The 16,171-nt window shown below is 38.1% G+C and overlaps 8 protein-coding genes across 8 annotated transcripts; 4 read left to right on the forward strand and 4 right to left on the reverse strand.

Moving 5' to 3' along the window:
• Positions 1–50: 50 nt before the first annotated feature.
• On the reverse strand, positions 51–2,194 carry BDF20DRAFT_996122 (sulfate adenylyltransferase). Its single transcript, XM_053085418.1, has 3 exons — positions 1,951–2,194; positions 1,540–1,871; positions 51–1,461 (listed from the first exon to the last, which is right to left on the reverse strand). The coding sequence occupies exons 1-3, from the start codon at positions 2,145–2,147 to the stop codon at positions 266–268; spliced, it is 1,725 nt and encodes a 574-aa protein (XP_052932383.1). The 5' UTR covers positions 2,148–2,194; the 3' UTR covers positions 51–265.
• A 453-nt stretch (positions 2,195–2,647) lies between these two features.
• BDF20DRAFT_893498 (uncharacterized protein) lies at positions 2,648–3,434 on the forward strand. The gene has a single exon (XM_053082359.1). It carries the CDS (start codon positions 2,906–2,908, stop codon positions 3,329–3,331), a length of 426 nt encoding a protein of 141 aa, XP_052932384.1. The 5' UTR covers positions 2,648–2,905; the 3' UTR covers positions 3,332–3,434.
• Positions 3,435–4,637: 1,203 nt separating this feature from the next.
• On the forward strand, positions 4,638–5,986 carry BDF20DRAFT_893500 (uncharacterized protein). The gene is made up of 2 exons (XM_053082360.1): positions 4,638–5,457; positions 5,530–5,986. Exons 1-2 carry the CDS (start codon positions 5,006–5,008, stop codon positions 5,912–5,914), a joined length of 837 nt encoding a protein of 278 aa, XP_052932385.1. The 5' UTR covers positions 4,638–5,005; the 3' UTR covers positions 5,915–5,986.
• Positions 5,987–6,167: 181 nt separating this feature from the next.
• On the reverse strand, positions 6,168–7,622 carry BDF20DRAFT_827186 (major facilitator superfamily domain-containing protein; the record flags this gene model as incomplete). The annotated part of the gene is made up of 2 exons (XM_053078143.1): positions 6,168–7,466; positions 7,551–7,622. 2 exons carry the CDS (start codon positions 7,620–7,622, stop codon positions 6,168–6,170), a joined length of 1,371 nt encoding a protein of 456 aa, XP_052932386.1.
• A 469-nt stretch (positions 7,623–8,091) lies between these two features.
• BDF20DRAFT_839111 (uncharacterized protein) lies at positions 8,092–10,046 on the forward strand (the record flags this gene model as incomplete). The annotated part of the gene is made up of 6 exons (XM_053079243.1): positions 8,092–8,222; positions 8,264–8,326; positions 8,860–8,980; positions 9,002–9,151; positions 9,293–9,433; positions 9,852–10,046. 6 exons carry the CDS (start codon positions 8,092–8,094, stop codon positions 10,044–10,046), a joined length of 801 nt encoding a protein of 266 aa, XP_052932387.1.
• Positions 10,047–10,453: 407 nt separating this feature from the next.
• On the forward strand, positions 10,454–13,854 carry BDF20DRAFT_916543 (uncharacterized protein; the record flags this gene model as incomplete). Its single annotated transcript, XM_053084467.1, has 6 exons — positions 10,454–10,572; positions 10,655–12,066; positions 12,144–12,899; positions 12,987–13,169; positions 13,252–13,640; positions 13,720–13,854. The coding sequence occupies 6 exons, from the start codon at positions 10,454–10,456 to the stop codon at positions 13,852–13,854; spliced, it is 2,994 nt and encodes a 997-aa protein (XP_052932388.1).
• On the reverse strand, positions 13,682–14,914 carry BDF20DRAFT_148092 (uncharacterized protein). Its single transcript, XM_053074792.1, has 3 exons — positions 14,499–14,914; positions 14,358–14,430; positions 13,682–14,273 (listed from the first exon to the last, which is right to left on the reverse strand). The coding sequence occupies exons 1-3, from the start codon at positions 14,673–14,675 to the stop codon at positions 14,161–14,163; spliced, it is 363 nt and encodes a 120-aa protein (XP_052932389.1). The 5' UTR covers positions 14,676–14,914; the 3' UTR covers positions 13,682–14,160.
• On the reverse strand, positions 14,706–16,062 carry BDF20DRAFT_148922 (50S ribosomal protein L30e-like protein). Its single transcript, XM_053074793.1, has 2 exons — positions 15,678–16,062; positions 14,706–15,385 (listed from the first exon to the last, which is right to left on the reverse strand). The coding sequence occupies exons 1-2, from the start codon at positions 15,848–15,850 to the stop codon at positions 15,121–15,123; spliced, it is 438 nt and encodes a 145-aa protein (XP_052932390.1). The 5' UTR covers positions 15,851–16,062; the 3' UTR covers positions 14,706–15,120.
• Between the last annotated feature and the right edge of the window lie 109 nt (positions 16,063–16,171).

Raw genomic sequence — 16,171 nt, forward strand, 5'->3', positions numbered from 1 at the left:
ACTTTACTTTCTACAGTCAACTAAGGAATGATTTTGAGTCTCTTTAAAAAATTGTCTAGAAGCTTATCAATATATTCTTGATTAGAAAATGCTGCAGGAGCTTGAAAAATAAAACCTTAGATCTTAGGGAAAAAAGCAATGATCACGTATTGGAGCAATTTTATTATAGAAATTAATGTACAAATGGATATCATTCTAAGGATAAAATTATATAAGATATAATCAAATAAATAAAAAGAAAAAGCATAGCGTAATGAATCGCTTTTTAAGCCGAACCAATGTAGCCATCTTTTTCTAAAAGTAAGATTATTTCATGCACAGCTTGGGATACTGACTGCTTGGTAATATCGATCGTTAAATCAGCGTTGGTGGGTATTTCGTAAGGCGCATCAAGACCAGTAAATTCCTTGATTTCACCGCGCTTGGCACGTTCATAAATGCCATCTCTATCTCTTTTAATACATTCCTCAAGAGGAGTAGCAACATGAATAAGGTAAAAACCGCCATATTGCTCAATGGTCTTTCTAGCAGAGTCACGAGCAGCACTATAAGGAGCGATAGGAGCTAAGATGGCAGCAGCGCCAGCACGGGTCAACTCACCGGCAACAAATGCTTGACGAGCGATATTTATATCGCGGTCACGCTTTGAGAAGCCAAGTTCTGAAGATAACTCAGTACGAGTATTTTCACTGCTTAATAAAGAAACGGAACGAGTTGATTCTTGATTGAGAGAAACTTGAAGAGCACGAGCAATAGAATTTTTACCAGAAGCATGAAGACCAGTGAAGAATACAGTAAAGCCTTGTTGGCTGCGAGGAGGATGAGATTGACGTAAAACAGCTACGACTTCAGGATAAGAGAACCATTCAGGAATGGGTAATCCCGTCTTCAATCTGCGGCGAAGCTCTGTACCACTGATATTGAGGGTCTTTACGCCCTCAGGGACTTCATTAGCAGGAATATATTCATCGGTGTCGGGACTGTATGTAACCATTTGGAAAGGAACAATTTCAATACCAATCTCATCCTTATACTTTTCAACCAAGGCTTGGGCGTCGTAGGGACCGTAGAAATCGACACCCTGAGAATTTTTACCTGGACCGGCATGGTCACGTCCAATAATGAAATGAGTCACACCATGATTTTTACGGATCAAAGCGTGCCAGAGTGCTTCACGAGGACCACCCATACGCATTGCAAGAGGTAGCAAACTGAGTTCAGCCATACCATTAGGATATTTCGGCATCAATGCCTTATAAACTCTCACACGTGTGTAATGATCGATATCACCAGGTTTTGTAAGACCAACAACAGGGTGGATAAGCAAATGGGCTTTGCGCTGACGAGCAGCACGAACAGTTAGCTCACGATGAGCGCGATGCATAGGATTACGTGTTTGGAAGGCAACCACACGAGTCCACTGAAGCTTCTTAAAGTGAGCACGAAGTTCGGATGGTGTGTCTAAAATTATCGATTCAATTTGAACCGATCAGTACCAATGATATTATACCTCTTAAGCCATTTATCCAGGATACTTACATCTATTAGCAACGTAATCGTAATGGGAAGGAGGTTGAATAGCCTGAAGTGAACCACCAACGTTGAATTCTTTAGCAATATTATGAAGATAATTGACAGCTGGGTGGGCAATATCATCAGCTCCATAAACTAATTCAGCTTCTTTGGATTTGTTGGGTCTGTAGATATCGCTGATTGTGAGGATGGCAAGAGGCTCATAATCACGAGGGTCTAGCAAGGCAATACGCTTGGAAGGCTCGATCTGACTTTGCTCAATATCTTCTTTACTAACATCAAGTGTGATGGGCATAGGCCAAATAAGGCCGTTGGAAAGACGCATATTTTCGACTACACTGTATCCATCAACGAGATTGATTTGTTGAGTACAATACATTCCGATGAGACATCCAAATAGTGCTTCCCCATATTTACCTATTATAATCTTGCTGATTTAAAAATCCTTCAAGTGGAGAGAAACCGCCGTTCAAAAGAAGTTCCAAATCACATAATTGACGATCGGTCAAAACAAGGGAAGGTAGAGTTTCAGCTTCTGATATGAGGGTTTCTTGGATATCAGCATCACGAAGATAAAGGTCCTTGAGGACGCCACCATGAGGAGTATTAGCCATCTTAATTATCAAATAGTTGAATAAGAAAAAAGATGTAGCAGGAAATCTGAGGGTTCTTATAACGTCTTTTTTGGCATTTTGTCGGTTGTTTTATTCATGAGCTTATAATGCTTCGTGATGATTAGCGACTCCAGTAAGTGATGGCGCAATTGTATTTCATCCAATAGAAATTCGAACCAAAATGGCTAAATTTCTTGATTACCTTATTTACCTGCATTCCTATTGGCAGATTCATTTTCTGGAGAAATATGTGATCTGGCAAATAGAAGTGTTTTAACTTCCATTTTTTTAGACATCTTACAGATCTTTATTGGACAATATATATTTTTAATTTAGACAATGTTTTAACAAGCTTTTTCATAAACAGCAATAACAATGATCAGAGTTAAGGAGAGTTCTTTTTATTATTGCTACAACTCTTATAGTCGCCACCAGCCCTTTATACATTTCTTACTCAAAGTGGAATCTCTTTAAAAAGTAACCTTTTTACATTTTTTAATCGTACACTGTAATACAATTGTTTTTTTTTCTTCCATAATGTTATACGAAGCGACAAAAGTTGAAAGAAAGTATTGCAGTTTGAAAAGATGATAAGGAGGAAAATTTACACTATGACGAGAAGTTGCATAACTAATGATCTTTTGCTCCCTTATTTGCAACTAGTGAGATAAAAATGTGTATTTTGTATACAGGAGAAGCCCAACTCTAACGATAACACTTCTCTTTCCTTTAGGATCAGTAAATTTTGCAACAGCATAATGGCCACTATTACAACTGTCATGCTACCATATATGATTATGATTTTCTTGTTTTTTGGCATCGCCAATGCCTTTCTTCGTCCTGTCTCAGACGCTCAAACTTTCGACATTGTTAATATCGAATATCTTACAGAGGGTCAAAAACTAGGCGTTGCCGAATGTACATTATCAAAGGTTCTCACAGCAGATGAAATTCAGAAAAGCGAGAAGGAGCTTCAGTGTCTGCACCTGCCGATGTTGGTTAGCAACGGTGATAATGCCGGTACACAAAAAATGGCAGATTATTGTGCCTTTGGACAAAATGAAAAGATTGCCAAATGCTCTGATATTGCTGAGGTCTGTGAAAAGAAACTCGGTGGTAGAATAACCTTGGCAAGTGCTACTTGCTCAGAAATAGTGCATCGTCAAACAACCAACCCAAAATAGGAAACTTTAAACAACATAGTGAATGAGATTCGAGCATATAAAGGCAAGATAATAAGTTTTTTTAGAAGGCACTACACTATTGCTTTGTTATACGGAATGGCATGTCTTTAGCAATAATAAAACTCTACTTTGTAATAAAAATCAAATCATTGCGAACATAAACGTTTTGCTTTTATCTGGTCTATTGGTAGAAAAAGCAAGCTTTCTAGAATGAAGTGGTAACTTATTCTTGGGACGATAATCAACAATTCAGTAACTTCTAAGCAGCCTTAAAGATGACTTACAATCCTAACCCTAAGTTATTAGTAAGAAATCGCTAATAATGGTTTTATTCACATTATCTTGCAATAGACTGAACTACAAAAAACTTGCCAAAATGACGATGTGTTCCAAGACCAAGGATATGTTCGTCAGTGACTTTTTTGGACAAAGTTCCAAAAAAGGTCAACTTCAACTTGATTGACATCAAACCATTGACGGAGGACAAAAAGAGCATAATATAACAGTTACCATAGCGGGGCGGGGTGGTTATATTATTTGTTGTCATTGTTTTTGTATGCGTAGTTAATGGGTGATGTCTAAAGATTACACTACAAAATAGATTGCTCATTTAATCAAAGGTTGCCTCTTCCACTGTCATTTTCACATTCTATTATACATACCATGAGCCATGTCCAAAACGACAATCTTTTGAAAGAAATATTAAGTCTTTGAAAGGAAAAGATCCCAAACTTTTGTGAACCTTAAAGAAGAAGCTAAAGAAGAAAGTGAACATGAAGACAGTATCTGCTGATCCCCGGTCTTACATAGTTTATTATCATTGAACGCAGATTTGAGCGGGAACGCGAAGTTATTCGACGTAGGACAACGTCGTCTCCCAGAACTGTTGTCTATACTGCCAAAGGTTTCGATTCGAATTCACCCACTGAAGGATAAGTGCCAAAAAGTGAGGCTTGAGAAGTACTCGGAATCCCTCAGAATGGTACCACTGATTGTGTTTGGTGCTGCAATGTTTGGCAAAGATGCAGTCAAGCTGAAAGGCCAAAGGTATGGTGTTGTAGATAAACTTTTTGCAACTCTGAAGAAACAAGCTGGAGGTCAATTGATTGTTGTCACAACCGATGAATTTAAACCCTCTAAAACATGCAGCCTCTGTTTCTATAATGATATGCAAATTATTGATACTCCTGCGTTCTTCATTGCAAGCAATGTCTAAAGCTATGACAGAGAGACATTAACGCAGCTATTAACATGATGACTATATCTCAAGCAGTTTGGTCCGGAGCTAGAAGACCCGACGTTTTCAAGCCAGCGAAGAAGAAAAAAAGCATCGCCGTAATAAACACGGTTTCCATTTATTTTTAAGGATTCAGATCATTACAGGTGAGAAATAGTACGGTTCTGATTCTTTTGGTTTGCACTACTGGCATATTTTTGAATTCATATGTATTGTTATTGGAGGGTTATCTATAAAATAGAAGTTTGTTTAAAAGAAAAATAATAAAATATATTTACATAAATGCTTAATTGATTATAGATTGAACCTTTTCTGGCAAGGCGCTTCTCAACAATTTAATTCCAGTATTTTTTGACATTCTAACTCACCGCTTATGCAGGAACAGGCCAGTTGCACAGATAAGCAACACTTAACCTTCTTACTGCATTTATCCCAGTATGGAGCAACAAATTATATCAGCAACCCTTCCTATGCTGGTTCTCGGACTAGGATGGACAGGCCAATTCTTGGCTGAGCTCATGGTCTCTATGAATATAAACTATGCTGCTACAACACGCGATGGGCGTAACAGCACGATCAAATGGAACATGCCGAGCAAGTGCGATGCAATTGATGTGTCACAATTACCCAAAGCCAAAACTGTCCTTGTTACTTTTCCAGTACTTGAGCGTGACTGTATGAATAGGTTGATTGATGTTTATGAAGAACAACATGACATATCGTCTCAATGGATATTATTGTCGTCCACTCGCCCATTTGTCGGCCAACCCGCCAACCGACATACTCCTCTTGATCGCAGTAAAGATACAGGACGTATGGGCGCAGAGGATGTTGTTATCGAACGTGGGGGTTCTGTTCTCCATTTGGCAGGGCTATGGGGAAATCAAAGGTAAAGCAAGGAAAGTAAGTAATACATTATCAGGCAACTTTCACTCAATTTCGCCAATTATAACTAATATAGACAACCGAAAGGTTGGGTTCCTCGCTTCGCTACAATGGATGCTATAAAAAACAAGCTTTTAACACGTCAATTACATCTAATTCATGGAAAAGACGTTGCAAGGGCTATACTAGCTGTCCACAACAATTTCAAATCTGGCGAACGATGGATTATCACTGACAATGGCTGCTATGATTGGTTAAAACTGTTCCTTGTCTGGGGCACAGAAGAGCAAATTAAGATGGCCAGGTATTTAGCTGAAAATGATGAAACTTGCCAGAAAGCTTTGGGTGATAGCTCATTGGAGGAAATAGTCGAACGAGGTGGTGTTCAACCTCGATTGGACTCAACTGAATTTTGGAACACATTCAGTATTAAAGCTGTCGAATATTTAAAAATAGAATAACAGACAAATAATTGTATACTAAGAAATACGGTTTTGAGTTTTTGGACCGACCTCTTACTCGTTATCTTTAAGATTTCTTTATTAAATTACCAAAAAGTAAATTGAATTCTAAAATGAATTCAAAATGAAATCAAAACAATAACTTGTTGTTGACTACTACAGATCTTAATATTGATATGAAGGGTGAATAGTGGTATGAAGGTAATCTTATTGACTAGATGTATGGAGATGTGATATGAGTGGTTAAATGAAGTTAAGTTCTGTAGATGAAATGCTGGTTTTGCTTATCTGTCAAGTCTTTGAAGTCGTCTGGTAAAGCTACAGCATCAGCAGCTTTGTTCAACATGCGTCTCTTATTCTCTCTTGCATAACTAAATCGAATTAATATAAAGCAGATAACGACAACAGCATTTGCTGCTGCATAAACAGATAAGCCCATAATATAGCGAGGTTCGTCTTGCGAACGTAAAAGAAGAGGACCTGTAAAGTTGCCGAAAGTACTAAAGATAATTGCACAACTGGTATAGAAGATTTTCTTGGTATAACCAGAGACGTTATTCGAAATCGACGTTTGCATCAAGACATAGACAGGTGTACCTGCACCACTGAGATATAATCCTACAAGCTTACTACCGCCAGCTGGGATAGCTACTAAGCATATCAAACCAACTAAAGAAACAACAGTAGCCCCAATGGCGATATAACAAATATCTTTGAGCCTTTTGCTAAGATAGATTGTCAAAAGAATCATTAAAATAAGAATGACACCGCCTGGTAAGTGAAGCAAGATTGCATTCACGTTGGAAAAGCCCATTTCGGTTATAATAATGTTAGCGAATAAGTTGATACCGCCATTTTGTAAATTGATGCAAATGGAAATGAGGCAGTATAAATAAAGTCGTAGCTCTCTAATGGCTTCCCAAACATGGCTGATCTCGAAGCGCTTATTACGCACAACTGCATTGTCGCGGGTTCTTTCATCGACAATTGCTACTTCTTCTTCTGTAAGTTTGAACCAGCGTGATTTTGGATTATCAGGTAGTAAGAAGAAGTAGATGACGCCCATAATGATGGTGATGGAGCCGAAAATAACGAAATAGAATTTCCAAGCAGACCATTCACCGCGTGTTGGCATGTGTAATATACCCAAGGAAATGAGTGAACCGAGAACAATTGCTACTGAATTACTGACATAGCTAAGACCAATGAAGATCACTTGCTCAGACCTGCGATACATAGTAGCGATCAATAAGAAGATGCATGGATATGATACAGCCTCAAAGAAACCAAGTAAGAAGCGAAGGGCAGCAAGCTGAGCAAAGTTATGGGAAAGCGCCATACAGAAGAGGACAATCCCCCAGGAAAATAGCACAGTTCCGAGGTATTTGGATATAGGAAGCTTTTGCATGAGATAATTATTTGGTATTTGCATACACAGATACCCCAACGAGAAGATAGAGCCTAACCAACCATATTGGTCGTGATTAATCTTAGTATCAGTGTAGAATCGAGGAATGATACCAACAGCGGTCAAAATAGATTTATCGATGAACTAAATGGTTGTGTAAGTTACAGAAAAGTTCAATAGGTGAGGTGCGAGAGTCTTTATTTTTTTTTATCAAATATGATTCAATACCTGAATGAAAAAGAGTGCACACACCATTGGCATGAATCTTGCACTCATTTTCCTCACTAGCTTTTTTTCCATTGGCGATATTTCAGGTTTAACATGTTCATCGATGGAAAATGTCGTTTTGGATTGATAGTCTCCAGTATCTTTCTGATCTAGAATTTTCTCGTCAACCGTCATATCAATAATTTAGGAGTTTCGAGGAAAAAAAGTCCAAAAAGCCATGTTATGCACTTGAAAGTTTGTGTATTTATATGAAAGTATATGAAATTGACATGAAACTTACTGATTATTGAATAAAATGGTACTACTGTCACGTCTGTTTACATATACGCTCAGACACTATTTGCTTGACAGAGTACACACGTACAGACCTTATTCCACAAAGGGGTGTGTAATGCGATGCAGGACCGCTTTATCAATAGTAAGTGATTCCTATGTATTAAACTCCACACAAAAAGGCTTACAATTCCCTCAGATGTAAGGGGTGACTTCTCTTCGCGTTAGATTTGCATTGTAGACTTGTGACGCTAATTAAAGCAAACTCATGTTTAAGACTTCTACTTCTTTAGATACCAAACAATACGATACGTGTATTTATCTTTTCAAATGGAAGATCTGTTGTACAAAAATCTTTTCTTTACCAGATACCAAGTGCGATCGTTTCATTCTGGGACGGTAAATGCAACAATTAAAATTGTTCGTACATGGTGAAATAGACACTTTCCCGAGTATGATGATTTTCAATTGCTGTACTCCGTTCCTGACTGTTCATTGGTAAGGTAGATAAAAATGGATAATTACTGAAAGAAGTATTACGAATGGCGAATATCTATCGATTTTTTCGTGCTAAGTATTCAAATGGTAAGTATTATTGATAAATCTGGTATCTCGAATACTCATAGAGGTCTTTATTGATGAGTAGAACGAGAAATAACAGAGCAGTTTGTTTTTCGTAATGCTTCATTTAAACAAACTGATAGTAATTACAGCCACTATTACTGTTCAACGATATCAGGATGATGATAGCTTTAGGCACATGAGCAGGTCGTCATAGCCAGTTATGGAAAGTGGGAAGAAAAAAAAACTTACCATCAAGATCAAAAAAGTTTATTCTCACATGACATATACTCGCGGACGATATTTCTCACTTAGTAAGGCGGAACTAATGGTGAGGAAAGCTGATAACTGATAGACAATCATGACGAGCGTAGTGAAGATTTCTGTGTATGCCATCCCCGAATCGAAATGATAATTACTCCGGTCAGTCGCGGTAACGCCTTTGCTTAAGTAAGTTTACAATAAGTTTTTAAAGTGCGGCAACCACATCAATTATGTTTTCCGATATGTTGCATCTTCTAAAAGATAAAATAGAGTCTGTATTGATTGAGATGAGACTTACTGATTCTGCCCATAAAAATAAATATGCTGGGAAGGTCTAATCATTGTTCTTACAGTGGCAAAGGCGTCATAGCCTATTGAGGCGTTCGCCAAGCAACGATCATCTCATTTGTAAAAAATACGTTTATGAAGGCGAGCATTTTGACGGTGACATATTTGCTCCTACAAGCATCACTGAAAATGTTAGTTCACTAAGTGCTGTAACCGTAAGTTCAAAGTACAAACAAGCAATTCCGTAATTTAACGCGTAATAACCATTAAACAGTTTATCGGACAAGACGTAATGACCCTTGATTGAAAACTTTGTGCATTAAATTGTTTTTGACGCATGATAATATTATCCAGAGAACTGCTTCGTAATTACTGAAATAATTGAGATCAACTATTTGGTTCAAGTACATTACCAGAATTTCTTAGAGACTGTAAAGGAGCAATTGCATAATATAACAAGATCTGGAAATCAGGAAGCAGCTTTTTATATGCGGAATGTAACCTTTTTGCTCATTTTGGATATGGATTCATTATACGCGTTTTCCTTTACTCAAATAATCGAGGTATCTTTTATGATGATATATTCACGAATAGTTTCGAGCTGTACTTGCAATATGTTAGCTGACGATGTGAAATAGTGTATGAGGGTGTCAAGTCTCAATTTTTCGAAGCGTAAAAGAATTGGAAGAGCTTGCATTTAATCGTAATATCATATTTTGCTTTCTTATCTCAATCTTTGGGGTGTTCTTTTACTACTTTTTTCTCAGTGTAATGTCGAGCAGTTACAGTTTCTCTCAGATGATAAGTTGATGGAAGTCCGTCAATCTGATATTAGTCTGCCAACTTCGATTTGAGGCTGAGATTTATATACATTGCCATCAAAGTCGATTTTTAAACTATATATCATAAATCAAGATCCCGGATGATGGTCCTTATGACAATCTATTGCTACTCAAAAAGTGGGCATTCAAGCGGATACCAAATACTGATGAGCAAGTTGCCCTTTACACTTTTCCAATAGGGAAAACGTCTGAATATCACCTTGACAGAAAGGGGCTAAATGGCTTTAATCCTGCATTGACTTACGATGGAACTGATTCCGTGAATTAAAACCAATTTACTTTAACGAGTAAGCCTTCATTAACCACCACGCTTTAGTATTGGCCGAAAGCTCTTAAGCTCGGTAAGCGGCGACTTAAATCATATCTCAAATAACAAAGATGAAAATAGAAGGTGTTTCTTCGCAACAAAGAGTTCTAACAAATGAAACTTTTCTATGAGCCAAAAAAATGTCACAACAAAAAAACCAGCAAGCGGTTGAAAACAATTTTTTCCAAGTCCTTTTCATATCATAAGTGTGAAGCAATAAAAACGAAAGAGGAAAAACAAAAAAAAAGGCCTTTGAGTGGAGAACCAATTTCAATCTTTGCTTTCCATTCCTTTCTTCTTTTCATTTCCAAAACGGCCTTAAATCTTCTTTCTCACTAAAATTTACAATTTAAAAGAAAGGAGAGACAATGGATTTTCCGTGGGTATCCGATATCCCCAATACCCGTAAACAGGCCTCCCGTATACCTAACCCTGATATCGATGATAATAGTACCATGGACAATTTCAAAAACTCTTTATTTCAAAGGTAAGTGACAATTTCGGCCACAAAAAATTTTTGACAGGCGAAGAGATTTTTTGACATAATATATTCAACACCCATTGTATAGTGAGATACCTAAAACACTCTCGCGAAGCGGCTCGCGTTTATCTTATACACCGCCTTCCAACAACAACAATACAAAAATTTCGGAAATAGCTAAACGTTCTCGTGCAGGTACCATGCCCTCTTCCAGCATCCCTCCTCTGATGAGCCTAGGCCATTCGCATTTATACATGTCTGCAACCGCTCAGGACAGGCCAAATCAGTCTCCTTCTCTAACTTCGTCATCAGCAACAACTACATTGCATCAACCAGCTAACCTGTATTCTCATTCCAACTTGTCAAGTCCTTTGGACGAAAACGCCACAGACTCAATCGCCAGCACGTTAGCGTCACTAGGTCTTCATGAAGACAGTAGAATCTTTCAACGTGCAAATAGTAGTAATAACAGTAACAATAACGTGTCTTCGACTGATACTACGACAGACAATTCTGCACCTTCAAGTTATCTCGAGTCAATGACGCGTAACCGTGCATTCACAGTCTCTTCTCGAAGCACTTTGACCGATATGACCCGGCCTCATGAATCGTTAGCCTTTAGTCCCTTCCCTGAACCAAACCAGCACCATCAACTAGCGATACCACAACTATCTTCGCAACAACAACAACAACAACAACATCAACAGCAACAGCAACAACAACAGCAAAACAGTAAAAGTGCTAATCGTCCGCGTGCCATCAGTTTGGGTATGATGGATTCACCTTTGACTACCCCTCAGCTTCAACCACTACAACAGCTGTCGCATGGCAGTACTGCATTCTCACCTTTTGACATAGTGTCGGATTTTCAAAATTCGGGATCCACCAATTCCAAATTGACAGATGAAAACAGTAACTTGAGCAACCTTAATACTAACAGTAGCAATAATACATTTAATACCAGTAATAATCTAAATAATACCTCCTTACCTTTACTATATCAGCCTTGTACATTCTCTACCACAAATACTTTGAATTCTCAATCAGATCTGGATAATGTCACAGCAACATCGGACTTCCGTCATGACTTGGTAGAAAATTCTCATTTACCTTCTACAAACCATTATCGCCATCAGTCCTCTACTGATACAACTGCTGCTTCATCGTCCTCTGTCATTTCCTCCTCCGCACAGATTCCCTCGCGTGCTCTTTGGTTGGGCAATATCAACCCTTCCCTAAGTGTTCCTGATTTGCATAAAATGTTTTCTCGTTACGGTCGTGTCGAAAGTGCTCGTATTTTGTCCGATAAGGAATGTGCTTTTGTTAATTTTGACTCTATTGATTCTGCTGTGGCCGCCAGAGAAGATTTGGTCAACCGTTTAGGATGCAAAGTGGGAGGTACGGTCGTGAAAGTAGGATTTGGAAAAGCTGATGTTGATTTAGCTATGGCGTTAACTCAAGATGCTGGACCGAACGCTCAAGGACCCACTCGGTCTCTTTGTATGTACCTATGGTTTACGTTGCTCTGACTTATTTACTCATCTTTCTGTTCTCTTTTTTTTTTTTTTGGGAAATAGGGGTCGGTAACATTCCCTCAAATATTAGTCCTGCTGTCCTAAGATCTGTGTTTCAGGTATTCGGTAGCATTGAATCTATTCGTATTCTGTCTCATAAGAATTGTGGATTCGTCAACTTTGAACGACAAGAAGACGCTGTCCGCGCACGTAAACAGATGCAGAATAAAGAGATCCTAGGTACTGGTACGGGTACTGTGCGTATTGGGTTCGCAAGAGCACCAACAAACAATCCTGGTGAAGTCATCGAGGATGTTGTCATTTCCGGAAAAACCGTAACATCTTACGCAACTCCCAACAACAAGCAGAATCACAGCAGCAGCAACTATAAGACTGCAGAAAGCATGAATGATAATGATAGTGCTGTCGCATTCACACGCAACGCTGCGGACAAGTCCAGATTGGACGCACTTAATTTGCCGTCATCTTCATCGGTATCACAGTCTTCTTTTAATAGCAGCGATGAAAATGCTGGTAACACATCAGATCTGACATCAACAGAGCTTCAGAAAGCACTTACTCATGATAACAGCCATGGTAACAACAAAAATACGAATACTAGTCAATGGGCTACAGTCATTTTGATGGCCAGTATGATGATGAATGCTCAAAAGCAACAACAGCAAAAGCAAGAAAACGGAAAATGCACTGTTATTGATGCGTTTAGCAAAACAGTTGATGGCGATACACCTGCACGTTTGGCTGCTGAGCGCAAAATGATCATGCAACAGTTAGGCTACGAGCCAAAAGCTGATGAAGGTAACGCTCACCCGTCACATAAAGATTCATTCATTTTCCTCCGAAGAAAAGATTCTTATGCCGTCTTACATTGTTTTTTTGTGATAGTGGATCGTGTTGTTATTGAGTACATGTCTACTATTCCTACGGCTCCAGAATTTGGTACCGACCGTAGCCTCAGCCCTGCTCGTTTAAGAGAAATCAGAAAGCTTATTGATAATGGACAAGGAATGAATGATATAGAATCCATTGCTAAGGAATGCTACGAGGAGATTGTTGAACTTTGTAGTGGTAAGTGTTATGCATCGCTTTCTTTTCAATGTATTGGTGGCTTACCATTTAACACTGACACATTCTTGTACTTCCTTATCAGATTATATCGGCAATACAGTCGTTCAAAAACTTTTTGAAAACTGCTGTGAAGAAACCAAATTCACTATGCTCAAAAAAATCGCACCCTACTTAGCCTCCATTGGTGTTCATAAGAATGGTACTTGGGCAGCCCAAAAAATCATCACCACTGCATGCACCGACGAACAAATCGCGATGATCTGTGAGCATATTGCTCCCTTCGTTCCTCTCTTATTACTCGATCAATTTGGCAATTACGTCGTACAATGTTGTTTACGTATGGGGCCGACTCGCAATCAATATATATTCGATGGGATCGTCGACAAGTGCTGGGAAATCGGTCAAGGCCGCTATGGTGCTCGTGCCGTTCGTGCCATACTTGAAAATGCCATTGTTACCAAGGAGCAACAGGTAAAGAAAGATCAAAGTGCTCGAATAATAAACAATGACACTGACAGCGAACGATATTTGATTTGCTACTTTTATACAGATCTATGTTGCAGCTGCTATCATGCAAAATGCCTTATTATTAACAACGAATGCCAACGGTTCCATCTTGGTTAATTGGTTACTTGATACCTCAGGATTACTTGGACAATATCGTGCCTTATGTAATCTCAGTTAGATTATATTCCCTTTTCTCTCTAATATGTAATATGTAGATGTATATTATCGTTCTTCTCAGTTTGATTTGTTCTTTTTATTCACATAGCTCATACATACACCCTCCCCGACACATACACGAAACTTAAAAGCATCCAGATGCAAACACTGTAAGTATATACTTTTTTCCCCTTCCTCGCAAGACAGAAATTCAACACCTTGTACACACATCAATAAAATAGAAACATATTCACACAATCTACTTTCCGGAGCAGTCATAAGAAACAATAATAACTCTATAATGATCTTCCTGTTTACTAAGATTGCTTTACATTATATTCTTCAATAACTCCATTAGCTTTTTTTCTATGAATAAGATCAACATATCATCTGGATTATTCAAATTTAAGCTCACGAAAAACTGCTGCTTATATTTGAGTGCTTGAAAAAATTGTATGGTAAGTTTCGGTGCGATGACAAACTTATCTGGTTTTGTTTTTTTTTTTTTTCATATATGCTTAGTACCTAAAGATCGTGCTAAATTCTTTCCTTGCTCAGCAATGCCTTTAACTATAATGGATGTTGCTGCTGCAGTACTCTAGCATTGTGCGAAATGTTTTAGACTTTAATTCAAAGTATGATTCTACTGTATAAAGCAATTTTTACCTGATTACCAAAAGGTGGCACTGCAACTGACATGTCACCTAGTTTTGCTTCATCTTTTCCTATCCATACAAAAACAGACTTGTTCATCTGTAACACCTGGAAATGGATAGGCTCTGCCACAAATTGATGAGTAGCTTGATGTATTAAGAATGTTGGCTCGGCTGTTACTGAAGTCATTGTATGAAGTGGGTTCTGAGAAAGAAGAGTGGAAAGCTACACTGTTTCAACCAAAAAAATTACGGAGTCTGACTTATACTTCACTTATGCCAACATAATTCATGTGTCATTTGCGATCAGATCTTTGTTTTATGAAGGTATTTGAAGCAATAGATAAGCAAAAAAGGTCCGATGACAAAAACAACGCTAGACATTTATTTGATTAATGCAAACTATGTCCCGGCTTTCAACTTGCTAACGTATTCAGTAATTCTAAGTGAAAAACTAACGCGATTTAGGAACGGATAACAGATCAAAAGCCAAATTTTGAGGCTATACTGGTTTATTAGCTTTCGCAAACAAACTGACAAAGATGTATATACAATAAATAATAAAAAGACAAATAAACTATAGATGTGAACTGTATTTATTCAAGAACAAATTCTAGTGAGCAATAATAAGGTTTTTAACGGCTTTTGAAGTAATCCAAAAGGACGTTCATGGCTTCGGATTCTTCTCCAAAGTCAGTAACGGCAACACAAGAGCAACCGACGACCTTACGGGCGTTACCGTCACGGTCGATCTTACAGAGACCAGCCCATTCACCAAGCTTCTTGGCATCAGAGACCTTAATCAAGTTAATGTTGTGCTCAGCACAAAGGGCTTCAACAAGCTTGGGATATTCAGGTTCAGTGACAGATTCGCAGAGAACGGCTAAGTGAGCTTGACGTCTATCATAGTTTATCCATTACCAAAGTTAAAGTGTCAATTTTTAAGAAAAAAACATCATCAAAACATTTTTTTTTGTCATCTTCCCGTTGTTAAAGGTTTTAACAAAAGTCAAACAAAAAAAAATCTCTCCTTTTTCTTCTTAAAAATCGAGAAACTTTCGAAAGTAAAGCGACAAAGCGAGAATCTTCTTCTCACTTAGTGTCTCAGCACTGTTTTTTTTTGTTCAACCTTGCTAAAAGAAAGAGCAAAATGACTTTTTTTTTTTTGTTCTAGAAGATTTGATCATCTTACCTATCCAAAGCCTTAACGGCTTCCTTTAAACCACGAGCAAGACCATCGTGAACTAAAGCACGACGAAGAACTTCTTGAAGAGCGTCTTCAACGGACATTTGACCAGAACTGGTGGTTTCAGCAGCAACTTCAACGACTTCTTCAGTGTTAATAACTTCTTCGTGATCAGACATACTATTTGTTTTCAAAAATTCAAGTAAGCGAATAAGTCAAGATGAATGGATGGATGGATTGATAGATGTTCTTTTGATGACGGATGCAATACCTTAATGGATTGGTTTAGAAGACGAGCAAAAAAGGGAAGATTCAGTTTTGTTTTTTGACAAAACATTTTTGGATGCCTCTTGTAGCTAACCGGACAATGCTGAGATAAAATAAACTTTTTTGCGGATGTTTAATCGGCCAGCTCAATTTAGAAACAAGTAATGCAAATCAAAACTTGCTTATTCCTTTAACACTTGCTGCGTAAAATATTTATGGACAATAACGACAAC

The sequence above is a fragment of the Mycotypha africana genome (genome assembly GCF_025528875.1).
Source record: "Mycotypha africana strain NRRL 2978 chromosome Unknown BDF20scaffold_11, whole genome shotgun sequence".
NCBI lineage: Eukaryota > Fungi > Mucoromycota > Mucoromycetes > Mucorales > Mycotyphaceae > Mycotypha > Mycotypha africana.

Coding starts and splice junctions, on each gene's coding strand:
- BDF20DRAFT_996122 (XM_053085418.1), bottom strand. CDS start 2,147: ATGGCTAATACTCCTCATGGTGGCGTCCTCAAGGACCTTTATCTTCGT. Junction 1,872..1,950: donor AATCAGCAAGATTATAATAG/GTAAATATGGGG, acceptor TGATGGATACAG/TGTAGTCGAAAATATGCGTC. Junction 1,462..1,539: donor CGATTACGTTGCTAATAGAT/GTAAGTATCCTG, acceptor CGATAATTTTAG/ACACACCATCCGAACTTCGT.
- BDF20DRAFT_893498 (XM_053082359.1), top strand. CDS start 2,906: ATGGCCACTATTACAACTGTCATGCTACCATATATGATTATGATTTTC.
- BDF20DRAFT_893500 (XM_053082360.1), top strand. CDS start 5,006: ATGGAGCAACAAATTATATCAGCAACCCTTCCTATGCTGGTTCTCGGA. Junction 5,458..5,529: donor GGGCTATGGGGAAATCAAAG/GTAAAGCAAGGA, acceptor TAACTAATATAG/ACAACCGAAAGGTTGGGTTC.
- BDF20DRAFT_148092 (XM_053074792.1), bottom strand. CDS start 14,675: ATGACTTCAGTAACAGCCGAGCCAACATTCTTAATACATCAAGCTACT. Junction 14,431..14,498: donor TGCCACCTTTTGGTAATCAG/GTAAAAATTGCT, acceptor GCACAATGCTAG/AGTACTGCAGCAGCAACATC. Junction 14,274..14,357: donor GAATTTAGCACGATCTTTAG/GTACTAAGCATA, acceptor AATTTTTTCAAG/CACTCAAATATAAGCAGCAG.
- BDF20DRAFT_148922 (XM_053074793.1), bottom strand. CDS start 15,850: ATGTCTGATCACGAAGAAGTTATTAACACTGAAGAAGTCGTTGAAGTT. Junction 15,386..15,677: donor GCCGTTAAGGCTTTGGATAG/GTAAGATGATCA, acceptor AAACTATGATAG/ACGTCAAGCTCACTTAGCCG.